Here is a 20,626-nt window from a genome sequence, read left to right as displayed (position 1 = left end):
ATACATCTGCTCAAACTGACATACTGTGCATGTTGCTATAAGTTGTTCATAATAATACAATTATGTTACAAATTAGACTTGAAGTTAGAACATGAAAGGTGTAAATAAATGTTACAACATTTTTAAAAAGCCTATGATAGATTTGAGGCTCAGAGCACGAGCTTGCTAACTATGGGCTAAACAAATGCTCCTTGTACTGCAGGCAGTCTACAATTACATCAAGGCACAGTTGGTTGAAGGGAGATGTTTTCACTGCCGCAACTGTGGCTTGTGGCTGCAGAGGCTCTTCAGTCCACTTGACTCTGCGTCACTCTCCATCAGTGCTGATCCCAGCATGCAGCTTAAAGCTCATAAAGCCCTGGTAACGATGGAGCACTGCAGCCTGTTTGGCCGCATCAGCTGATTAGCATTCATATCCTCTCCTGCTCTTTTTCTGCTTCCATCTAACTCACTCACACACACGCACATACACACATACACATGCTGTGTGGCTGTCTCTGTATCCTATCTCATTATGTATGGTTTGTTCCTAGATACTGAGCATGAAGTATGCCCTATATTTACATTTTACTGTTCTGTGGCCTACCCATCTGTCAATCCTTCTCCTATGCTTCACTTTAACTATTTTATCAGTCTAATTGCATTTATAATTTGCAGTTTGTGTGTATGTGTATGTGCATGTGAGTGTGTTTAGTACTTTGCTGAACTCAGCATCTTAAAGTAATCTCTTACTTAATTCTGACTGGAATAGTTAAAGGTAACATTAGTTAGTTTCTCCATATCGTTCCCATTTTCTCACTTTTTATTCGCTCTCTCTCTCTCTCTCTCTCTCTCCCTCTCTCTCTCTCTCTCTCTCTCTCTCTCTCTCTCTCTCTCTCTCTCTCTCTGGTCTCAAAAAAAAAAACACCTATCGAAAAGTAAAGAAATAGTTGGATATAGGTGACACACATGCGCACACACTCAGACACCATTTCATTTCCATCAGTGTAGTGGGCAGTATCTTTAAATGCTCTCATTTCTGGGAAATTCTTACGCTAGAGCTGTCTTTACCCATAACTGTAAGGATTTACATTACGTAAAGGAAAGCACGTTTCAACATTGCAAAACGCAAACAGATTTCCATCCCAGTAAGATAAATAAATATACACACATATAAACACACTAGTACGTACATGTTTTTTTTAATCAGATGTAAGCTCTTTAAAAACATTTCCTCTGAGAATCTGTGTGTGTGTGTGTGTGTGTGTGTGTGTGTATCAGGGAGTCCCGTGGATTTTCCCAGCTCCTTATTTGGCCAGCAAGATATACTGCAGATAGGAATGAAGGGGGAGTGAGATAGCCAAACAGAGTGTGGAGAGAAATAGAGAGAAGATAGGGAAACTCCCGGTGATGATAGAAAGTAGCTTAAATGACACAAGGGGAGGAGGGTTTGACGCAAATACAAACACACACACACCTACACAGTTCTAGCTGACTCTGGAAGATGTAAAAGTTTTCAAAGGAATGATAATCTTTTTGATAAACTCTTCCTCTAAGCATTTGAGGGATTGGCTATAACCAACCAGCCAGTCATACTCAAGCCAGGATTTTTTTTCTTTGTATGTCACAACTCTCATCTAGAATTACAACCACTTATTTTCAGAAGACCACACTGAGAAACAGGCTAAACGTGCAAATTACATCTGTGACCTGCAGGCTAACAGTATATACATGGCACAACTGTGTAATCAAAAGCATCAGTGAACACGTTAAATGAGAGGCTCTTTTTCTTAGCCAGTAATAAATAACGTTAAAACAAAAACGTCATATAGTCAGATGGGCAGATAGGCAGTCAGATGAACTGGAAACCCTATAGTCCACAAGGAACTAATTGCAACCTTATCGCAGGTGTGTTTGTGTAACCTTTTTTGTATCCATTAGCCTCTATGCACTCTGGATTACACGTATTAGTGAGCAGAGTGGGTCTTATTAGAGAAGGCATGGCTGATCGCTGTCAGCTTATTGTTGTAGTTTCCCACAGAGGCCAGCACCATTATCAGCTTTGTCTTATAAAAACACTGCATGCAGACGGTACACACCAACACAGACCTCCTTTCTTTTGTAAAGTGGCATCACCAATACTCTTCCTTATAAAATTACTGCCAAATTCTAATTTATGCAAGTGCAGACATCAATATATAGACTTGTTCTCTGTATGTTACATAATGACTCTTAATGCAAAAGTGAAATTAGCTCAAACTAAAATAAATGCACACACATTCATACAAGCTGACACACAGATACATATCACGTACACTTATATACACACACAAACACACACACTTGCCTCTTTTGTTTAGTCTGTGACCAAAGTCCACCCACCAGCAATCTGTTCCACACAAACAAACCAGTTCACAGTCTCAAAAGCTAGTTCTTTACACACAAGCACATGCACACGCACACACCACACTCAACTCCTACTTTTCCAAACTCACTTTTAAACAGTTTGGGCAAAAGATAGGCAGGCAAACCTGACACAAACAAACACATGTTGGCTGTAAACACTCAGCTATGTCATTTTCTTTAAAAGCACTTGAAGTGATTAGGGTTTTAATCACAACTTTCGACACAAACAGAGACAAACATGCGGGCTTGTTCCATCATGGTGATGTTATTTGGACTTGGTTGTCCTCTGCCCTCCTTTTTCCAGCTGTCCATTTCACACACACACACACACACACACACACACACACACACACACACACACACACCAACGGAGCAGCAGAACTTTCCCCCTCAAACTTAAAATAAAGCGGTGGTTCCTCAAATTTTCCAATCCAAATACGTCGCTAAGGCAGGTTGCTGAGGAGAAGGGAGTGACCCGCGCTAATGCCTGTTGTGCTCTACGACTTCCTGTGTGGATGTATGGGGGATGTTGATGTGTGAGGCTAGGGAAAATGCTATCCTAGTGTCACATGCGTGCCCTATAATATAAATATATTTTAGGCTAAACACACATCTGTAACTGGATAGAAAATCAAAAGACCACTGAGCTGCATAGACTTTAAGACATATTTAATTTGTACCCTCATTATGGTGATCCAATTAGATGGTGAAAAGTTAAAGCTTAGAGCAATTACTCATATTTGTAAGGCAAAAAAAAGAGAGATGTCTCCCTTGTTCTGTTTCCAAAATGGTAACTAAGTGTCTTCTCTACTATTGTCAAACTGTCCAAACTCAATGAGCACCAGAGACTAGAACCTACAAAATCATTGTGGAAAATGAAACCAAACAGGAGTATCTTGGATCACCACAAAGGAAAAGTGAGGGGGAGAATTCTATTTTGGTACATTGAGGTCACCCAGTGCCAAAGGTATGTGTTTGTAGTTTATGTGACTCAGGTCAGTTGTTTTTGAGCAATTCTTTGTCTGTTTAATTTGTTGTTTTATCTGTTTGGCTATTTCATGATGAGTTCTGATGTTATACCAGCATGGACAGAAATCCTATGTATGAAAGGCTATGAGGTGAAACGTGGAAGCAATAAAGGGGAAAAAGGAGGAGTGGTGGAGTGTTGGAGAAGCAGTGGAGTAGAGATCACAGCTGCTCAGATGTTCCCTTAGTTTATCATACGCTTTAGCAAAGTCAGATGGAGGACGTCTCTGTGGAAATACACAGATGTACACACATTGTATTCCCTGGAGCAATGTGCGTGCCTGAGCTTATCTGCATGTGTGTGTGAATTTTTGTATTCCTGCAGCTGAAATTTAGTGTGCTCATGCATGGGCGTGAAAGTGTGCTAGTGTGATACATTTGTGAATGCTGCCATGCAAGTGTGATACCACCTCTGTCTGAGTGAGTGTGTGCTGTATACCTGTGGGGACTAATATGACTTTTGGAAAGGGGAGTGGAGTCTTCTTTTTGACAGTTGGCTAATGTTAGTGTTTGGTTAGGTGAAGCTAAAAGACTATAGAGTGCACAACTTCAATGAGTTTGCACATGTTTATATGAAAACCATAAACTGTATATTTGATATGCGACTATCACACACCTTTGTTCACATCAGCTTTATTTTATATTATATTATAAAGGAAGAGGCAAAGAGGCACTAGTTACTACAAACAGTGTAGGCTATCAAAGTCCCTCTCACACATGTGCACACAAATCAGTGTAGTGTGGGAGCCAGTCCTCATCCTCAGGGTGTCAAATACTACAGTTTTGTAAAACCTGCTGGTGTCTCAGAGATTCACACAAGGTTGGTACTTGTCATATATATTGAATGCACCCTTTAGCTACAATCTTTCAAAATGCAGGGTCGATTTTGAACGGGCATACCTTAAACCAAACCATGTTCCCAAACCTAACCAAGTAAGATTTGGTATCTAAACTTGACCAGACAGCAAAGGAAAACAGAGTGCAAAACGCTAAATGGGTCACTTAGTAGCTTGGTAGCCTGGTCGTGACTTTAGCCGCTGTTACACATTCTGCCCTCTGTGTCCTTATGAGGGCTTCTCTACTTTTTCAAACTTCCAGCTCCCGGTGTCCATTATTACCAGCCCCACTGACAAAACTGAAGGTTTTTTTTTAAACCGCCTGGGAATGACAAAATGTTGAGTGTATGTTAAGTATTTGGCCTTTGTCTAAAATGCACTCACTTGTCATGACAAACTCAAAGACACACACACGCGCACACACACACACACACACACACACACACACACACACACACACACACACACACATTATTGGTCTGGAAACAATCTTCTCCACCCCTGTTGGTTACCCAAACATGTTGTCACCATGGCAACCAAACAGCGTGCCGTATAGCCAGGATGATTGGATAGGAGATGAAGGTGCTGATGATAAATCCACTGCATTATTAATCAATTATATCTGCGCTGATGCACTGTCTGGATATGCTTGTTTGTCATGAGTATGTAAAGACATACATTGTGTGTGTGTGTGTGTGTGTGTGTGTGTGTGTGTGTGTGTGTGTGTGTGTGTGTGTGTGTGCGTGAGTGTGTGTTTATTTTTCCAGTAAGCTGGTCATCTGTTTGCCAGTTTCAACAGAAAAGTCGTCATTCTCAAAGTTTGCAGAAGAAAAGCCTGAATCCAAAACCTTTCATTTCAGTCTTAAGTATATATTCATATATTCATATATAAATTCACGCGAGCTGTCACTAATAGAATGTTTTACAAAGGCACTGACAGATGAGGGTAATAATACAAAACATTTGGCCTGTGCCTGATGCTTTTGTTTTTTAGGGGAAAATGGAGCCCAGATCCCTATTCACATGAGACCGCTGTTGTTCTGGGTCCCTCTGTGATTTGTGTTAATTTCAGAGTTCTGTGCTCTCAATCCTGTGCAAATCTGCCAATATTAAAAAAAGGAAAAAAAAAACATGCTTAAAATATGGGTCACACAAAATTGTTAATTGCTTTCAAAAGGAATTAAAATTACAAAAACTGTTATTGGCTCTCAAAGTTGGTTACTCTTGAGGAAAACCTGACAATAGTGTCAGTCCAGATGGTGTAATTGTAAATTCATAGGAAGTAGAAACAGAATTTATTCACAAGGGGAAAGTAAACATAACCTGTCTCCACTCTATCATTTGGGAGTGGCAGTGTCTTGTTCAATGGTTCCACCTTGAGGCAGCTGTTCCAGCTGTTGTGCGAATGTTAGCTGGCAGCCTGTGGATGAGATCTTCTCCATCCCAGAGGGTGGAGACTGCTCTCCATCTGCAGTTATAGGACAGTGATAAATGGACTAATCCCTCTAGTGTAATAAGTTAACCTCTGACATTTGCATGTGTGTGTGTTGGTGTTCTCAATAGTTTAATGAAATGACTTTCACTGCGTTTGTATATGTAATACAATGATTAACCCCTGGCCTTCCTGTGTATAATTAAATTATTATCAGAGCTGCTGTGTGTATTCAGTCACAAAAGAGGTGTGCTGTGGATGCTAAGGATGTCAATCCTAAAAACTATAAGCTAGATAAGTGTGGGACATTTGTAATTACCAGGTCATTATCATTTTATCCTGCTATATATTTCTGATCAACTAAATTTAAGAAGTAAATATGAACCTGTTTAATTTAGTCTTTGGGTCCTTTTTATGTGGAGTTTGCATCGTTTCCCTGTGTTTTGTGTGGGATCTCTCTGGCTACTCCAGGCTACCTAACTCCAGCAGCATTCATGTTAGGTTAACTGGAGAGTCTAAACTGGTGTTAGGTGTGAATGTGCAAGTATCAATGGTTGTCAGTCTCTGTGTGTCAACCATGCAATAGATGGCGACCAGTATGTACCCTGTCTCATGTCCAGTAACACCTGGGATGGGCTTCAGCTCCTCTATCACCCTGAATTGGATAAGTAGAATGAAATGGATGGATAATGATATAATCATATAATAATCATTATGCAAAATGAATACTTTCACTTACACCTCAATCACAAGTCTTTATTACAAAGTAACAAATTCCTCCGCTAACTTACACTTAATTACTGTGTTATTACTGTGTAATCTAACTGCATAAATTCTCCAGCGTTACCTGAATTCAATTTCTTGCCTTTCCAAGTACAATGACATGACTCTTCAGTACAGCAAGAACACATACTGTATTGTACTGTAGAAATACAGTGTAGTACTGCTATTATTTTTTTTTCTCTCAAAGGCATCATTATTTACTTTAGTCTACTGTAAATAGAATAACAGTGCAATGCAAAAATACTAATTCTGTTGTATGGTATTACTCCTTAAGCCCTTTTCTGAATATTTCTTGTTCTGATGTTAGAGACTGACACATGTTTCTATTTGAAAGTTGTTATATGCACTGTCATACACCTTTTACTTTTCACATGGCTGCTCAGTGGTGAGAGAGGGAGGGATTCAAATTCTGCTAACACGGTGTTTGCTGACGATTCCACATTGGTTGCAGGTCTGCGATGAGAGATAACGCTTATATAAGCTCGTGTGTTCATGTTCCCATTTCTCATGCTATAGGGCAGATTTTGAGCTGTCTTTGTTATTGCCTGTAGTGGATTTGGATTAGAATATGGGTTTTGTTTCAGACTGGAAACACAAGATAAACACACTCATAAGCATATGTCCAGAGGCACTCAGTCACACAGCACACAAATGCTACATTCACCGCACCCCACTCTGTAGCACTGTGACCTGGAATATTAGCTGCCATGCCAAATGCGATCAAGGCCAACTCCCACAATAAATACACAGATACACACTCTCTCTCCAGAATTGCTGGTATACTTTATTGGTGGAAATCTAATTTTCAAAGAAAGAAATCCCTGCCTTGTCTTTGTTCTTTGACAAAACACTGTTAAAATTTGCCGGAAGAATGGTCAATGTGTTGTTTGTAATTTAGATGGAGACCAACAGTGGAATAAAACTCTCAGTGCTGGTTTTTGTGTTAAATCTCAGCCAGTTGCAGAACTTTGAGACTTTGAGAGAGAAAGATGGTTATTTTGCTCGTGCTATTTTAGTCGTGGCGTGTCAGCATGTTTGTTGTTCGCACTGTACTAAATTCTAGCCAGTTTCTCTTGTGTTAAATTGCAAGGCACAGCTAATCTTGACCTCATCTTGTTGAAAGCATTAATTGAAGGTGATGAATAATGCTGCAGAGATCTTTCTGTTCTAGTGCCTTAGATATGTCTAATTAAAAAATGTGCTGAATTTCTACACTTTAAATAGAGCTAGAACCACAAATGCTTGTTTGCTATAGCATATGCATGTAGCATTCTTAATTTTATGTAGGCTGGATATCCCAGCCTTTAACATCAGATACAACACATTTTCATGGAAATTGAATTGTTAAGTTTGCTTAAGTTTCCCACAGTCATCAAGGTTTAAAGGGAATACTTGTGGAAATAAAAAGTGCATTGTCAACATTGCATCCCAAAAGTTGACTGATTGCATTTGACAAATTCATCATCATGTCTCACGACTGCTCACTCACCAAACTGACTAGCAGAGTTGATAAACTCTCCACAGTTCATTTAGCCGGTAACATTCAAGATTGTTTTTCTCTATACTGAAGATGCCTGATATCATGGTGGATTGAAAGATTTAACTGAGCTTTGATCATGCTGGTAGAGTAAAGAGTATATCAGTTTGATCATTCCAGACGGATGTGAGCTGCTCCAATAACATAATAATAAAGATTAGTATGACATCCAGAGGAAATATGCAAACTTTCCATAGTTTTAAAAGCAAAAGAACAGCCTTCAGATACGTCCATGTGAAAATATTATGTAACCTGATAACTGGACGTGTATCTGTGGGAAAGTCGAGTACTGCTCTTTTCTGTTTCCTCTTGGTTTTCCAGTTTCCAGCCTGTCCTTTCCTCACTTTTCTGCCTTCTCTTCTTCTCTCCTCCTTTTTTCCCCTTCTCCCCCCCCCCCCTCCCTCCTCCCCCTCCTTCTCTTCAGCAAAACCATCAAGGTGAAAATAATTGACGACGAGGAGTATGAGAAGAACAAAACATTCTACATAGAGATTGGGGAGCCTCGCCTGGTGGAGAGCAATGGCACCAAAGGTCAGGAAGAGGGTGAGCCTCGTGATCCTGCGAATAGTGAAGCCTTGACCCCAGAGTGTCCGTCGCACTGCAGAGGCCGCATGTTCTTAACACATGGAGGCACACAGGAGGGGATTTATTGTTCTCCTGCTGTTGTGTCCTAAATATGACAGCGAACATGCGGCAGACTGTACGTCATCTCATCAACCACATCCACTACACCTTTGTCTGTGTGCATGTCTGTGTGTGCCTTTTGTGTATATACCTCGCCATGATGTTTGTTTATCATGCATGCATTTACCACCTCCCTCTATGTATGTGTACGTGTGTTGTCCCATACAGGAAGACCATAACCGTTAGGATCTTAGACCGGGAGGAGTACAATAAGCTATCCTCCTTCTACATTCTGCTTGAACCCCCCCAGTGGAGACGAAACAGGAAGGAACAGACAGGTTTGATGACTAATGAGCACTGAGAATGCACTTTCATGAATCCTGATTCAACAGACCATCACCAGAAATAAGTTCCTCATTCATTCTTATAACGCAGTTCTCCTTTGTTACTGTAGTTGCTGAGTGGGCTGTTAATGTTAACTGTTATCTCTGCGCAAAGAATAACTATAGTATTTCCGTGCAATATACTCAATCTGAGCAAGTTTTCAAATGTTCAGAACGTATAATTGACAAAAATTAAAGCTCATTTTTACGCTGTTCTATTACAGTGCTATGTATTGGGAAATGATGGAGTTACTTCCAACTAGAAAAATATAAAGCAGTTGTGGGTGGTGGTGAAAAAGCTCCAGAAACACTAAGTAAAAAATATGATTTCTGGAGGGAGCATTTGGCTGTCTCTGTTCAGTTTATTTGGCAGTGTTCTTGAAATGTTGGAATTTATTTTATGATTTCTAAATTTGCTTTTTCCAACCACCAACCCAAAGCCTAAATATTTAAAATGTACTTTTAAATATGACGAAGAAAAGCGGTAAATTTTAGCATCTGAAACGTTTGCGCCACAGGAAACGGTTGTTTGATAATTAAAGTAGCTGTTTAAATTTTGACATAACTTATAATTAAGGTGACTAATCGCTGCAGGGCATGGTCTAATATATCTCATATATAAAGAACATACATTAATTAAAAAATAATATATTTTGCATATAAACAAAATCTCAAACAATATCCAGGGAAAATATAGATTTTATCATCAGGTTATCAGTGCACGAGAGAAGCCTTGTTCTTGTCACTGTAAGCAATACAACATGATTTTCCTCAGCTTTGTAACTGGATGAGCCTTTGCACATTGCCAGCATAGCTGATTACACAAATCTCCAAACATGGAAGCAAAGAAAAGAGACTACAGAGTCAGCGAGCCAGCTTTGTTTCAGTCTTTTTTATCATATTTATTTTATGTAAACCCTGATAAGATATTTGAGACAAGAGCACTTTGCAGTTAGAAGGAAGAACTGACACTTTACAGCTGGCAACACTATAAAACATAAAATCAAAGCATCAGTTACACTTATAGCATATTTCTGAAGTGACACAGAGCAGCACCCTTGTGTTTGCTCTTGATTTAGCAGGTCTGTTGATTTGGGATTCAGCCTGAGCATACACAGATCAGTTGTGTTGCTCCCTTCTGGACTTCTCTGTTTTTCCTCCTTTATTTTTTTCATTCTTAGTCTTTTTGCTCCTGAGCAAATTGAGCGGGAATTACACCTGTCCTCTCCTTTCTTCTCCTTTCCTTTTTCTCTTATCTACTTTGTTCCCCCCGTCATTCAGCCAAGAGCTTTCTGAGATATGTTTTCTGTTGGCGTTTGAAAATGTCACTGCTTGATTCAAAATGTTCTCGTACAGCTGGATTATGGATCACTGGGTTAAAAAAAACATATAGAAGCAGTACCTAACAGACTGCTAACTGTGGGGTTAACAATTCCCTAAGTACACATAACTGACACAGCACTTCTCTGATTATAATGGGCATGCTAGTAGATGGAAGAGCAACTATTGGCCCATATCTATGGGAGTCATAATGACTGATAATAGCCATTCACTGTGCTGATAACATATTAATGGGTGGAAAAACCCACAGTGACACAGGGCTGTTCTTCTTTTGCTCATGACATGTTGACATTCCACAGAGCCACTTTTTATGAAGAACTTTGTAGCTTTTCTACATTCTAGAAAATTAAATATTCCACAGACAGAAGCTGTTTCCTAAAGTTTAATTTAGTCCTATTTGAGTCATATCAAGCCTTTACTCTTCCAGGAGGAGGAATGCTTCAATGTTTCACACATCATTGTTAAGCAATCTGGTGCAGTTAAACCAGTGATCAAAATGTTTTGTAATCTAGTAGCTTAGTCAATTGAAATTTTATAAGCTCCCAAATATATTTTCTATAATAATATGTATTTCCTGTTAATAACACTGAAATGTTGATTCTAAGTTGTTCTATGATGTTGATTTAATGATTGAATCAAACAGTATTTCAGTTTCAATGCTTCCACCATGTAGTTAGGCTTTAGATGTGCATGTTAGTGTTTGTCTGCAACTCTGTGTTTGCCCTTAATCACTTGCTGAATCTATCTCCAGTGTGTTTATCCATTATCTCATATGAGATGCTCACCCCCCTTGTTTTTTATTACAAAGTAATTTATTGTAAAGTTGTTGGGGGGGGGGTTTTAAGTGAGAAATGATCCATTTTATATATATTGTTATTTTGACACACACTACAGAGATTGATAAATCACATACTGTTAAGGAGTTTGAGATATATCCTCAGTTTTCTGTTTACATGTTGTCTAAAATGAGTTTTATGACCTTAAATGTACTTTAGCTCTTTTGGGTACACTCATTAAAAGTAGTTCTTTCTCTCTCTGTTTTACACACTCACACAGAGCAGCCATATCAGTGTGCTAATGGCAGCATGTGTTTACCAGGCATCAGCAGTGTTTATAGTGATGAGGGGATCAAAGACAAGGGCTGGATATCACATTATCACAGTCAGGAGATCAACCACACCTCCGGGATACACAGGAACACGCAAACACACACTGTCTGTGTGTTTTATGATCTGATGTGCTGGTTGTCTGTACTAAATGAGCCCTGCACATCTCTTAATGGCATTAACCCCTTTTTCGTGTGTTTGTCCATCCTGTTGTTTATCTGTGCATGTTCTGTATGCATATAGCCACGTACACATATCACTGTATGCTTGCATTATCAACATTATTGTTTTTGTCTTTGTCATAGAACATTTGACCAATTTTCTATCCTCCCGAAGGTATTTCAAGGTTTTGTGTGTTTTATGGAGAAGGCATTGGACTGTGTCCTGCAGGGGATCCAGTAGGGGTACTTAGCCCAGGTATCTGGCCTCTTGTTAGGGCCATTCAGCCACAGTTACCCTTTTTCACCAATGTCAGTCATAATTTTTACGGATATAATTACTAGGAATTGCCAAGTAGCAGATGGTTTCCACTTGTTCTGGTCTCTGCTTTTTGTAGATGTGGTTCTGATTTTTCATCAGGTGGTTGCCTCCAACTGGCACTGGAGAAGTGGTTTGGAGTCAAGTGTCAAGTGGTGGGAATAAAAACTAGCACCTCCAAGTATGAGCCCATAGTTCTCAGCTATGTTTCTTGTCAGGGCCTAGCTGCTACCCCAAGTGGAGGAATTTAAGTATATCTTGGGATCTTGTTGGAGAATGAGGGGAGTGGTGGGAGATTGACAGACTCCTAGAAGCCTCTTAAGTGAAGTTTTTTGAGCATGCCACAATAGGAGGAAGGCTCAGGGCATACCTCAAAGGGAGAGGTTATATCCCTCGACTCGCTTGGTCTGCAATTGTAATGCCTCTGTGTTCAAGCACCTCCTCAAGCTTGGTGAGTTTGAAGCAGTGGCTGGGGAGAGGGAGGTCTGGGTGTCTCTGCTTAGACTGCTGTTTAGTAATAAACAAATATACTAAATATTTTTATATCTTTTGTCTTCAAAAAACAGTATTTGATGAGATTAGACAGAAAAAAAAAATCTCTAGAAATACGTCTTTAAAATTAGAATTCTTATGTTGCAGGGTTACATAAAATCTATGAAAAACCAAAAGTGGACCTGATTTACTCGCTATGTTTTTGCAGCTATATTCCACTTCTAGGCTTCTTCTTCCTCCTGCTACATTTGGATTGACAGTCTGACCCTCAGGGACAAATTAAGAGCATGGTGCACAACCCTGTGAATGTCAAAAGAAACAAGCATTCAAATGCTTGCACTTCTGAAATCATTTCTTCAGGCATGGAAACTGCAGGCATTTCCGCTGAAGAGTGGTGAGACACAGCTTTCATCAGCAGTGATAATTGACTTTTATCAGTTCTACACAGATGCTGATGTTTGTTCTTTGTCCATCAGAGCCTTTAGTTTTCAGGCCCCTCTTTTATGGAAACATGAATTACAAGAGTCCAACCTAGATGTAATAAATGCATGAACTAGTTTTTCAGCATCACTCGGAGACTGGATATTTCTAATTTTAGAGATATTGCGCAAATGGAAGAAAGCAGTCCTACATATTTGTTTAATATGTGCGTTGAAGGACATATCCTGGTCAAAAATGACTCCAAGCTTCCTCACAGTGTTACTGGAGGCCAAGCTAATGCCATCCAGAGTAAGGTTAGATCTGGTTAGATACCATATTTCTAAGATTTTCTTGGCCAGTACAATAACCTCAGTTTTATCTGAATTAAGAAGCAGAAAATTAGATGCCATCCAGGTTTTTATGTCTTTAAAACATTCCTGCAGTTTAACTAATTGTTGTGTGTTATCTGGCTTAATGGACAGATAAAGTTGTGTGTCATCTGCATAGCAGTGAAAATGTTTGCTATGCCTTCTGTTGATACTGCCTAAGGGAAGCATGTATAATGTAAATAGAATTGGTCCTAGCACTGAACCCTGTGGAACTCCATAATTAACTCTCCATTTATGTGAACAAATTGGAGTTGATTAGATAGATATGATACAAACCACTGCAGCCTAGTACCTGTTATACCTACAGTGTGTGCTAATCGTTCTAATAGAACATTATGGCCAACAGTATCGAATGCTGCACTGAGGTCTAGCAGGACAAGCACAGAGATGAGTCCACTGTCAGAAGCCATAAGAAGATCATTTGTAACCTTCACTAAAGCTGTTTCTGTACTGTTAGCTGTTTGACAACTACTCTTTCAAGAATTTGAACATTTAAAAATGTTCTGTATTTGGTCAAAACAGCATTGCATTGTTCAAAGACATAGGACCACTTACACATTACCTCTACAGGGTTGTTCTGCCCTGGAAACCCATGCCGCGAAGCTCCCGGCACACATTCTTTGCGCTGATGTTAATGGCAGAGGTTGGTTTTGCTGGTTATTGAGTTATTGAGTTGCCAGGGCATTTGTGACTATTACGACTATTATGCTCCATGCACCTCAGCAGTCACCACCTTTTGAGTGGTCTGTAATTTCATAGCTGAGCTCCTGGGAGTTTTACCCCTCATATATAAAAGGCATGACTCCACTGGACAGGCAGGCAGGCAAAATCCTAAGATTTCCCAAAACTGTTAGTATGGTGGTGGGATGTGGTGTGTGGCTCAACTGCACGAGAGGGATGCAGTAGCGGGTTCAGGGGCAGTACCAGGGGAAATTGGCTGGCACAGCTGCCATCAGCTAATCACGATTCTCCGATTTATTTTAGGAGGACGCTAGAGGAGGAGTTTCAAATTCAGTGTTTGTGTTAGGCACAGAAATAAATGTCTGAAATAAAGTCTGGGTTTAGACTTTTATTCAGCCTGAACGACTGATGGCTGTAGCTTAGGTGGTAGAGCAGGGCATCTGCTATTCAGAGGGTTGGTGGTCCGATTCCCTCCAGTCTGGATGCCAAATATCTTTGAATGAGGCAAGTAAAGGCAAATAAAAGTGCATTGACTGCTCAGATAGACTAGAAAAGTGCTATATAAGAACCAGTCCATTTACCATTTAACAGAGTGTTGAGTCTCAGGCAAGCTTGAATAATGATGACCTTGACCAAGGTCAGATTCTGATTTTCTGAAACTCTTGTGAACATGATAACTGAGCTGGTCAAGTTGGTTAATTCAATGAAAGCATCCTCCTGCTCTCTTGATATTTTACCTGGATCTTTGTTTAAAAATGTCTTTCAGTCTATTGGTCCCTGTGTGCTCACAATTATTAATACCTCACTGGTTTCTGGTCAGGTCCCTGTTTATTGTAAGAATGCTGTTATTCACCCACTGTTAAAAAAAACCTAAGCTTGATGCTTCTCTTCTCAGTAGCTACAGACCGATTTCAAAATTACCGTTCATTTCTAAGATTTTAGAAAAGGTTGTGGCTAAGCAGCTTATAGTTGTTCTAGCTACAGATTTTGCACAAGTGCATAGACTCCATTAGATGTTGGATGGCTGGAAACTTTCTTTAACTAAATGAGGAGAAGACTGAAGTTCTTGTTTGTGCTCCTAAAAATTTTGTACCTAGTGTTATGGAAAGCTTGGGTCCACTTGCTACATTTGCAAAACCATCTATCAGGAGCCTTGGTGTTAGTATTGACTCAGCTCTGACTTTGGATGCCCATGTAAAATCCTTGGTTCGCTCCTGTTTTTATCATTTGAGAAACATTGCTAAGCTGAGTCCCATTGTATCGCGCTCCGAATTAGAAATTGTCATTCATGCATTTGTTTCATCTCGTCTGGACTACTGTAATTCTTTGTTTACTTGTTTATGTAAAGCCTCTTTGGAGCGTCTGCAAGTTGTTCAGAACGCTGCTGCAAAGCTTCTGACCAAGTCCTCCAAGTTTTCTCATGTCACACCCCTGCTGATTCAGCTGCACTGGCTCCCCGTTAAATTCAGGATCCAGTTTAAGGTTTTGACCTTGACTTTCAGGGCCCTGCATGGACAAGCACCAACATATATAAGTGAACTTTTGCATCCATACATTCCCAGCAGGTCCCTGAGGTCATGTGACCAGGGCTTGCTTGCTGTCCAGCACACGAGGCTGAAAACAAAAGGCGACAAAGCTTTTGGAACTGTGGCCCCCAGATTGTGGAACTCTCTCCCTTTGAGCCTGAGATCTGTGGACTCAGTGGTCGCTTTTAAAAAACAGCTAAAAACCCATCTTTTTAAACTTGCTTTTAGTTGATTTTTATTTTTAGGTTTTAGCTTCTGTGAAGCACTTTGTGATTTTTATCTTGAAAGGTGCTATATAAATAAAGTTTTACTTACTTACTTACTTACTTACTAATAACTAAGGATGAACTAGGATTTTCAAATTAAAAATCTCTGGTTGCAGCAGATGAGTCTGAGTCTGGTTCTGCCAGAGGTTTCTTCCTGTTAAAAGGGAGTTTTTCCTTCCCACTGTCACCAAAGTGCTTGCTCATAGGGGGTCATATCATTGTTGGATTTTTCTCTGTATGTATTATTTTGGGGTCTATCTTAAAATATAAAGCACGTTGAGGTGACTTTTGTTGTTATTTGGCACTGTATAAATAAAATGGAATTGAATTGAATTGAATTAGAAAAGTCAAAATCTCAGAAGTCTGAGGACCTTTTCTCAGAAAATCTTGTGGATGAATGTGGTAACTCAAGAAGGAAGTCACCACATTTTTTCAAGTTTATACCATAGGTGTTCAGGAGGCTGAGGGGTAGCACTGGCAGCTTTTTATAACAAACACAGTTGAATATGTGAAAACATGGGACTATGTTGTTTTGTATTCTTAATTTCCAATTAGTGTTTACTGAGGTTGCAATTTCAGTAAACTATTATTATTATTGTAAACTCAGTAAATTAGTACAAAGTACTGCAGAGAGACTGTGGAATGTAGAATTGGTTTTCTCAGAGCATTTTGGCACAATCCAACATATTTTAAATTGGCTTTTAAGTGTCCTACCCCTGAGACAGCTGCTGAGCACAGTCCAAAAGAGGCACATTCACTCTCCAGTGTTGATTAATTTGCTAATTGTGCCGTCAGATATGAATCCCAGAAAACAGCTCTGACATACAAGGTTTTATGACTGGGAGAATATAGTCAGCTTTTCTTCCAGCAAGGTCCCGTTTCATCTCTTGTTCTTTTATTCTGAACCAAAGATAAAAGGCTGATATTCTTGTCTTTTGATGCGGCTGTTTCATTTACCTGTGTTTTGCTTAAAGGAAATTAGGTTCACAGAATTCATATAGTGTCTAAACAGGCAACTGGTTTGACATCTGTTGCACTGATATAAGGAGCTACATATTATGCAAAGAGAACAGAGGGGAACCGTGTAGTTCAGTAATTTCCTGTAGTCACTTGACTTTACTGGAAATAGAAGAGATATTGATAACAAGGCTTTTTTTTTAGGACAGTAAGCAGAGTACATAAAATACAATCATAGGAGTCCATGAAATTTTTTCTTGTTATGCTGTTCTTGTTATTCAGGTATTCAGAAGCACAGAATGCTGCAGTGTCTTTACTCATACCTGGTTTGTTTGCTAAGTTTTTTATTGTGATCAACTCAGTAGTGATAAGGAGGATGAAATGAGAGAGACATCACTGCATGAACCTGGTCTTTATTTTCTTTACTGCAGGGCAGAGAACGTGACGCACAAGATTTAGTCTGTGCATATTCAGATACTTTATGACTGATTATGCACAGATGCCCTAGAGCAATGTTTTGCCAATAACAATAGCATCACCCCACCTCAGATTTCAGCTTAAACCTCATCAGTTTACCACAACTGTAGCTTGGCTCCAGTATTTTGAAGGCATCTTAAGTTCATGTGTCAGTGCTTCAACATTCAGCTGCCTTAAATTTCACTTATTTTTCAACCCGAGTCTGCTTTTACTTAATAGAACCGTAGCACATTGACAAAAGATGCCTTTCAATGTGTTTTTGTCGATTATTTTATCCTCTTCTTGTACTAGTTTCCTCCATCTCCCTTTCAACAACTTTTGGAGAGAAGGTATGAGTACCTGTTCAGCTCTGGCTTGTTTGTGCAGGTGCAGCTGGATATTTATTGTTTGCATGTGTAGGCAGATATCAAATTGGGTGACAGTATTGTTGCAGATGTGAAGTGTTGGTTTCTCTCTTTAAATAAAGTAAATGGATCTTGGACTCCCACAGAAGATGTTTTGAGTGATCACATGTTTTATGCACATAGTTGTTTTTTTTCTGAGGGTAAACTCAATTGAATTTACATGGAATTTTTGAAGTTTCTGGATGACCCTCAGATACAGCATCATTCAAATTTTGTCCCGAGGAACCTCAAGCAGTAGATAGTTCACCACAACCCATGAAGCTAAATATTTCACATTGGGGGAAAAAGTGCGGCGTGAGGAAGGAATATTGCTGAGAGGAAAAAGGCTGAAAACACACATGCCCTGCAGAAAGTAATAATGACCCCATGTCCTAAAACATGCAAGCATGTGTACAGTATAAAACAGGCACAGACAGATACAATTTATACTAATGCAGAGGTAAACATATGTGCATTGTAGTGTGCCCACACATGCATAGAGATACATTATGTGCATGAATATATGTGACAGATTTTGTCTGACAGCAATGTCATCCCCTCTCATACTCCTTTTCCTTATGTCCTTTTTCAGCCCCCGTCTGTGTGCATCAGTATTTTTGAGTGTTTAGTTATACAATAGTGCATATCGTTAATTCCAGCATTGATTAAGATGGTACATGTGTCAAAACAGCATCAACTAATTGGACACATGATACTCTTCATCATGCCAGTCAGTATGTTTATGTACATGTTTCTATGTATCTCTCCATATTCTGTTTGTTTATTAGTATGTACATTACATATCCATAATGTACAAACCCACTGAACCCTGTGTTGTGCAGAACAGTAAACATCATTACAAATCTATTTAATGAGAGATTGCAAAACAGAGTCATTAACTCTGCAAAATCACCAAGCAATACAGCAATATGCAATTCTAAGTAAATTTCACATATGCAATGATTAATGATCATTTCACATTAATGCTTGTGTTGTTTTGTTTATTTTATTGAATGAGGACACTGATTACTATTTTTTTTATTTCATATTCAGTGCTAGATTGTTTAAAATGGAAGAGTAAGTTAGGTTAATTAAATTGCAGGCTCCTCATATCATTCAATTTCTCATTACTACTCTAATTAAATCTGTAGAAGTTAAGATTATTTATAAGAGCAATTGTAAATTTTTGAAATCAGTATTGTACAGCTTATACAATTACTACAGAAAACAACACCCAGCAAGCACATATTCTTGCTGGGTGTAACTTAGCGCCTGGGCTAACCCTCAGAGATAGAGTTAGGAGACATCTGGAGGGAGCTCAGACAAGAGTCACTGCTTCTCTGTGTGAAAAGGAGTCAGTTGTGGTGGTTAGGATCCCCGCTGGGCATCTCCTCTGGGAGATTTTTCCCTGAACTAGAAGGAGACCCTGATGAAGATCCATAACCTGCTGGAAAGATATTACTTCTCACCTGGCATAGGAATGCATTGTGATCCCCCAGGAGGAACTAGAAAGTGTTGCTGGGGAGACAATAAGCGATAGCATTTAACCCAGCTTCTAGCTCAGCCTTATTGACAGCACACAGCACTTCAGGAGTCTGCCTCAGATACATTATCCAGACATCCTTCAATTCTAAACAAAAACAAGTACCTAACTGTAGTGACTAACATGGGTTGTCACTCTAACAAAACTCTGAAAAGAAAAGAAAAGCAGCATAAACTCCAGTTGTTACTTTCATATGCATCTTCCTGTTTTTTTCCTCTTGCTACATTCATTTACCTGCCCTCTACCCATTTTTGTTTTATTTTCACCCTCTCTTTTCTTGTCTCTTTTTTGCTTTTTCAAAATGTTCCATATGATATTCTTTCTTATCTATATCCCCATACTCTTCTCCTTTATTTGTATTTCCTTCTTTTTTCCCTTTCTTTTCCTTAATCTCATGTAATGGACCTGGTAAAACTGTGTTAAGTCTTTAAAAGTTCTTCTTGTCCATCTGCTTTTGTGCCTCCTTCTGTGACACTCTTCAGAATTGTGACAGTATAACAACTGCTTCTTCCTCCGTCTTGTCCCCTGCTGTACTGTTTAATCCTGTCAGAGGCCCTGTCTTCAATTGTCTCCTTCCTGTCTTCTTCCTCCTTCCATCTGCATATCTCCTCCTTCCCAAAGCACTGATGCTTCTCCCCTCTGTTCCTGCTCTTTGTTTTTCTCTTCTTGCCTTTCCTCTTTTTCCTCTACGTTCTCCAGTGAATCTTGAGTCAATTAAACATGACAAAAATTCTCTCTTCTCTCTGATTGTTCTTTCTTTCCTTCATCTTTGCCCCTTACTCAACCTTTCTACTCTCTCCTTCCCCTCCAAGTCACCTTCTATCACTTCTGTTAAAGTAGGGGCTCCATCAAACATGACAAGGTGTGAAATCCCACATGCACACCGAACACATGCTACCTCCTGTCAGACACGTATTGACAGATGTTTCACCCAGACAAAGAGGCAGACACAATTCCTAAACTAAAGACAATACCGTGGAGAAAATTCAGAAAGAAACACACGTAGACTGAGTGAAATTTAGCACTATTTAAGTTCAGAAACTGAATGTTCCTTTCCAGGGTGTACATTTGAAGCTAGCATCTGTATATGGTGTTGGACCACATGTTATTGCCTAGAATTTGGACTGATGATTTACCTGGATCAATTTTATGCTGATAGAAAAGCTTTATATGCTAGCCATAATAAATAAACAAGTTTAGACCCTGCTTCTTTACTTGATCTCTACAATAAGCTTCTCAACTATCCAACAACAACTCTTGTTGGATAGTTGAATATCAAATATGGTCATGCTGTAATCACTGAGTCTAATCTAATTGTTATGGTGTGCCATACTATATGAAGCCCCAAATCATTGTTATCTGATATAACAATAAAAGTACATTGGGGTTGGTGAAGTGTATGCCTCTCAGCTGCTCTTTTGTGGCCTTCTTTTGATAATTTCACACATGAACTCCAAACAGTCTCAGAAAAATCAGATTTGGAAATTATTTGAAGTCGCCCCTTCTTACATGTACCAGACAAAAATGTCAGATTTTCTTTACAACTATATTTCTATGTAGCT

General features: G+C 39.3%; 1 protein-coding gene across 4 annotated transcripts in view; it reads left to right on the top strand.

Annotated features, from left to right (window-relative positions):
• slc8a1b (solute carrier family 8 member 1b) overlaps window positions 1-20,626 on the top strand; it is a 149,049-nt gene that overhangs the window by 93,057 nt on the left and 35,366 nt on the right. For 2 of the 4 annotated variants that reach the window (XM_085427462.1, XM_085427464.1), the window contains exon 5: window positions 8,424-8,530. In XM_085427462.1, the coding sequence (XP_085283588.1) occupies window positions 8,424-8,530 (107 nt within the window). Of the gene's footprint in view, window positions 1-8,423; window positions 8,531-8,851; window positions 8,962-20,626 lie in introns of all 4 variants that reach the window. The other 2 variants (XM_085427461.1, XM_085427463.1) reach the window with 1 other exon arrangement.

This window comes from Rhamphochromis longiceps, linkage group LG13 (assembly GCF_057381845.1).
Source record: "Rhamphochromis longiceps isolate RC_006_pf linkage group LG13, R_longiceps_female_GT1.1, whole genome shotgun sequence".
NCBI classification, from domain to species: domain Eukaryota; kingdom Metazoa; phylum Chordata; class Actinopteri; order Cichliformes; family Cichlidae; genus Rhamphochromis; species Rhamphochromis longiceps.
Note: the sequence above shows the minus strand (reverse complement) of the source record. Positions and strands in the feature narration are given on the sequence as shown.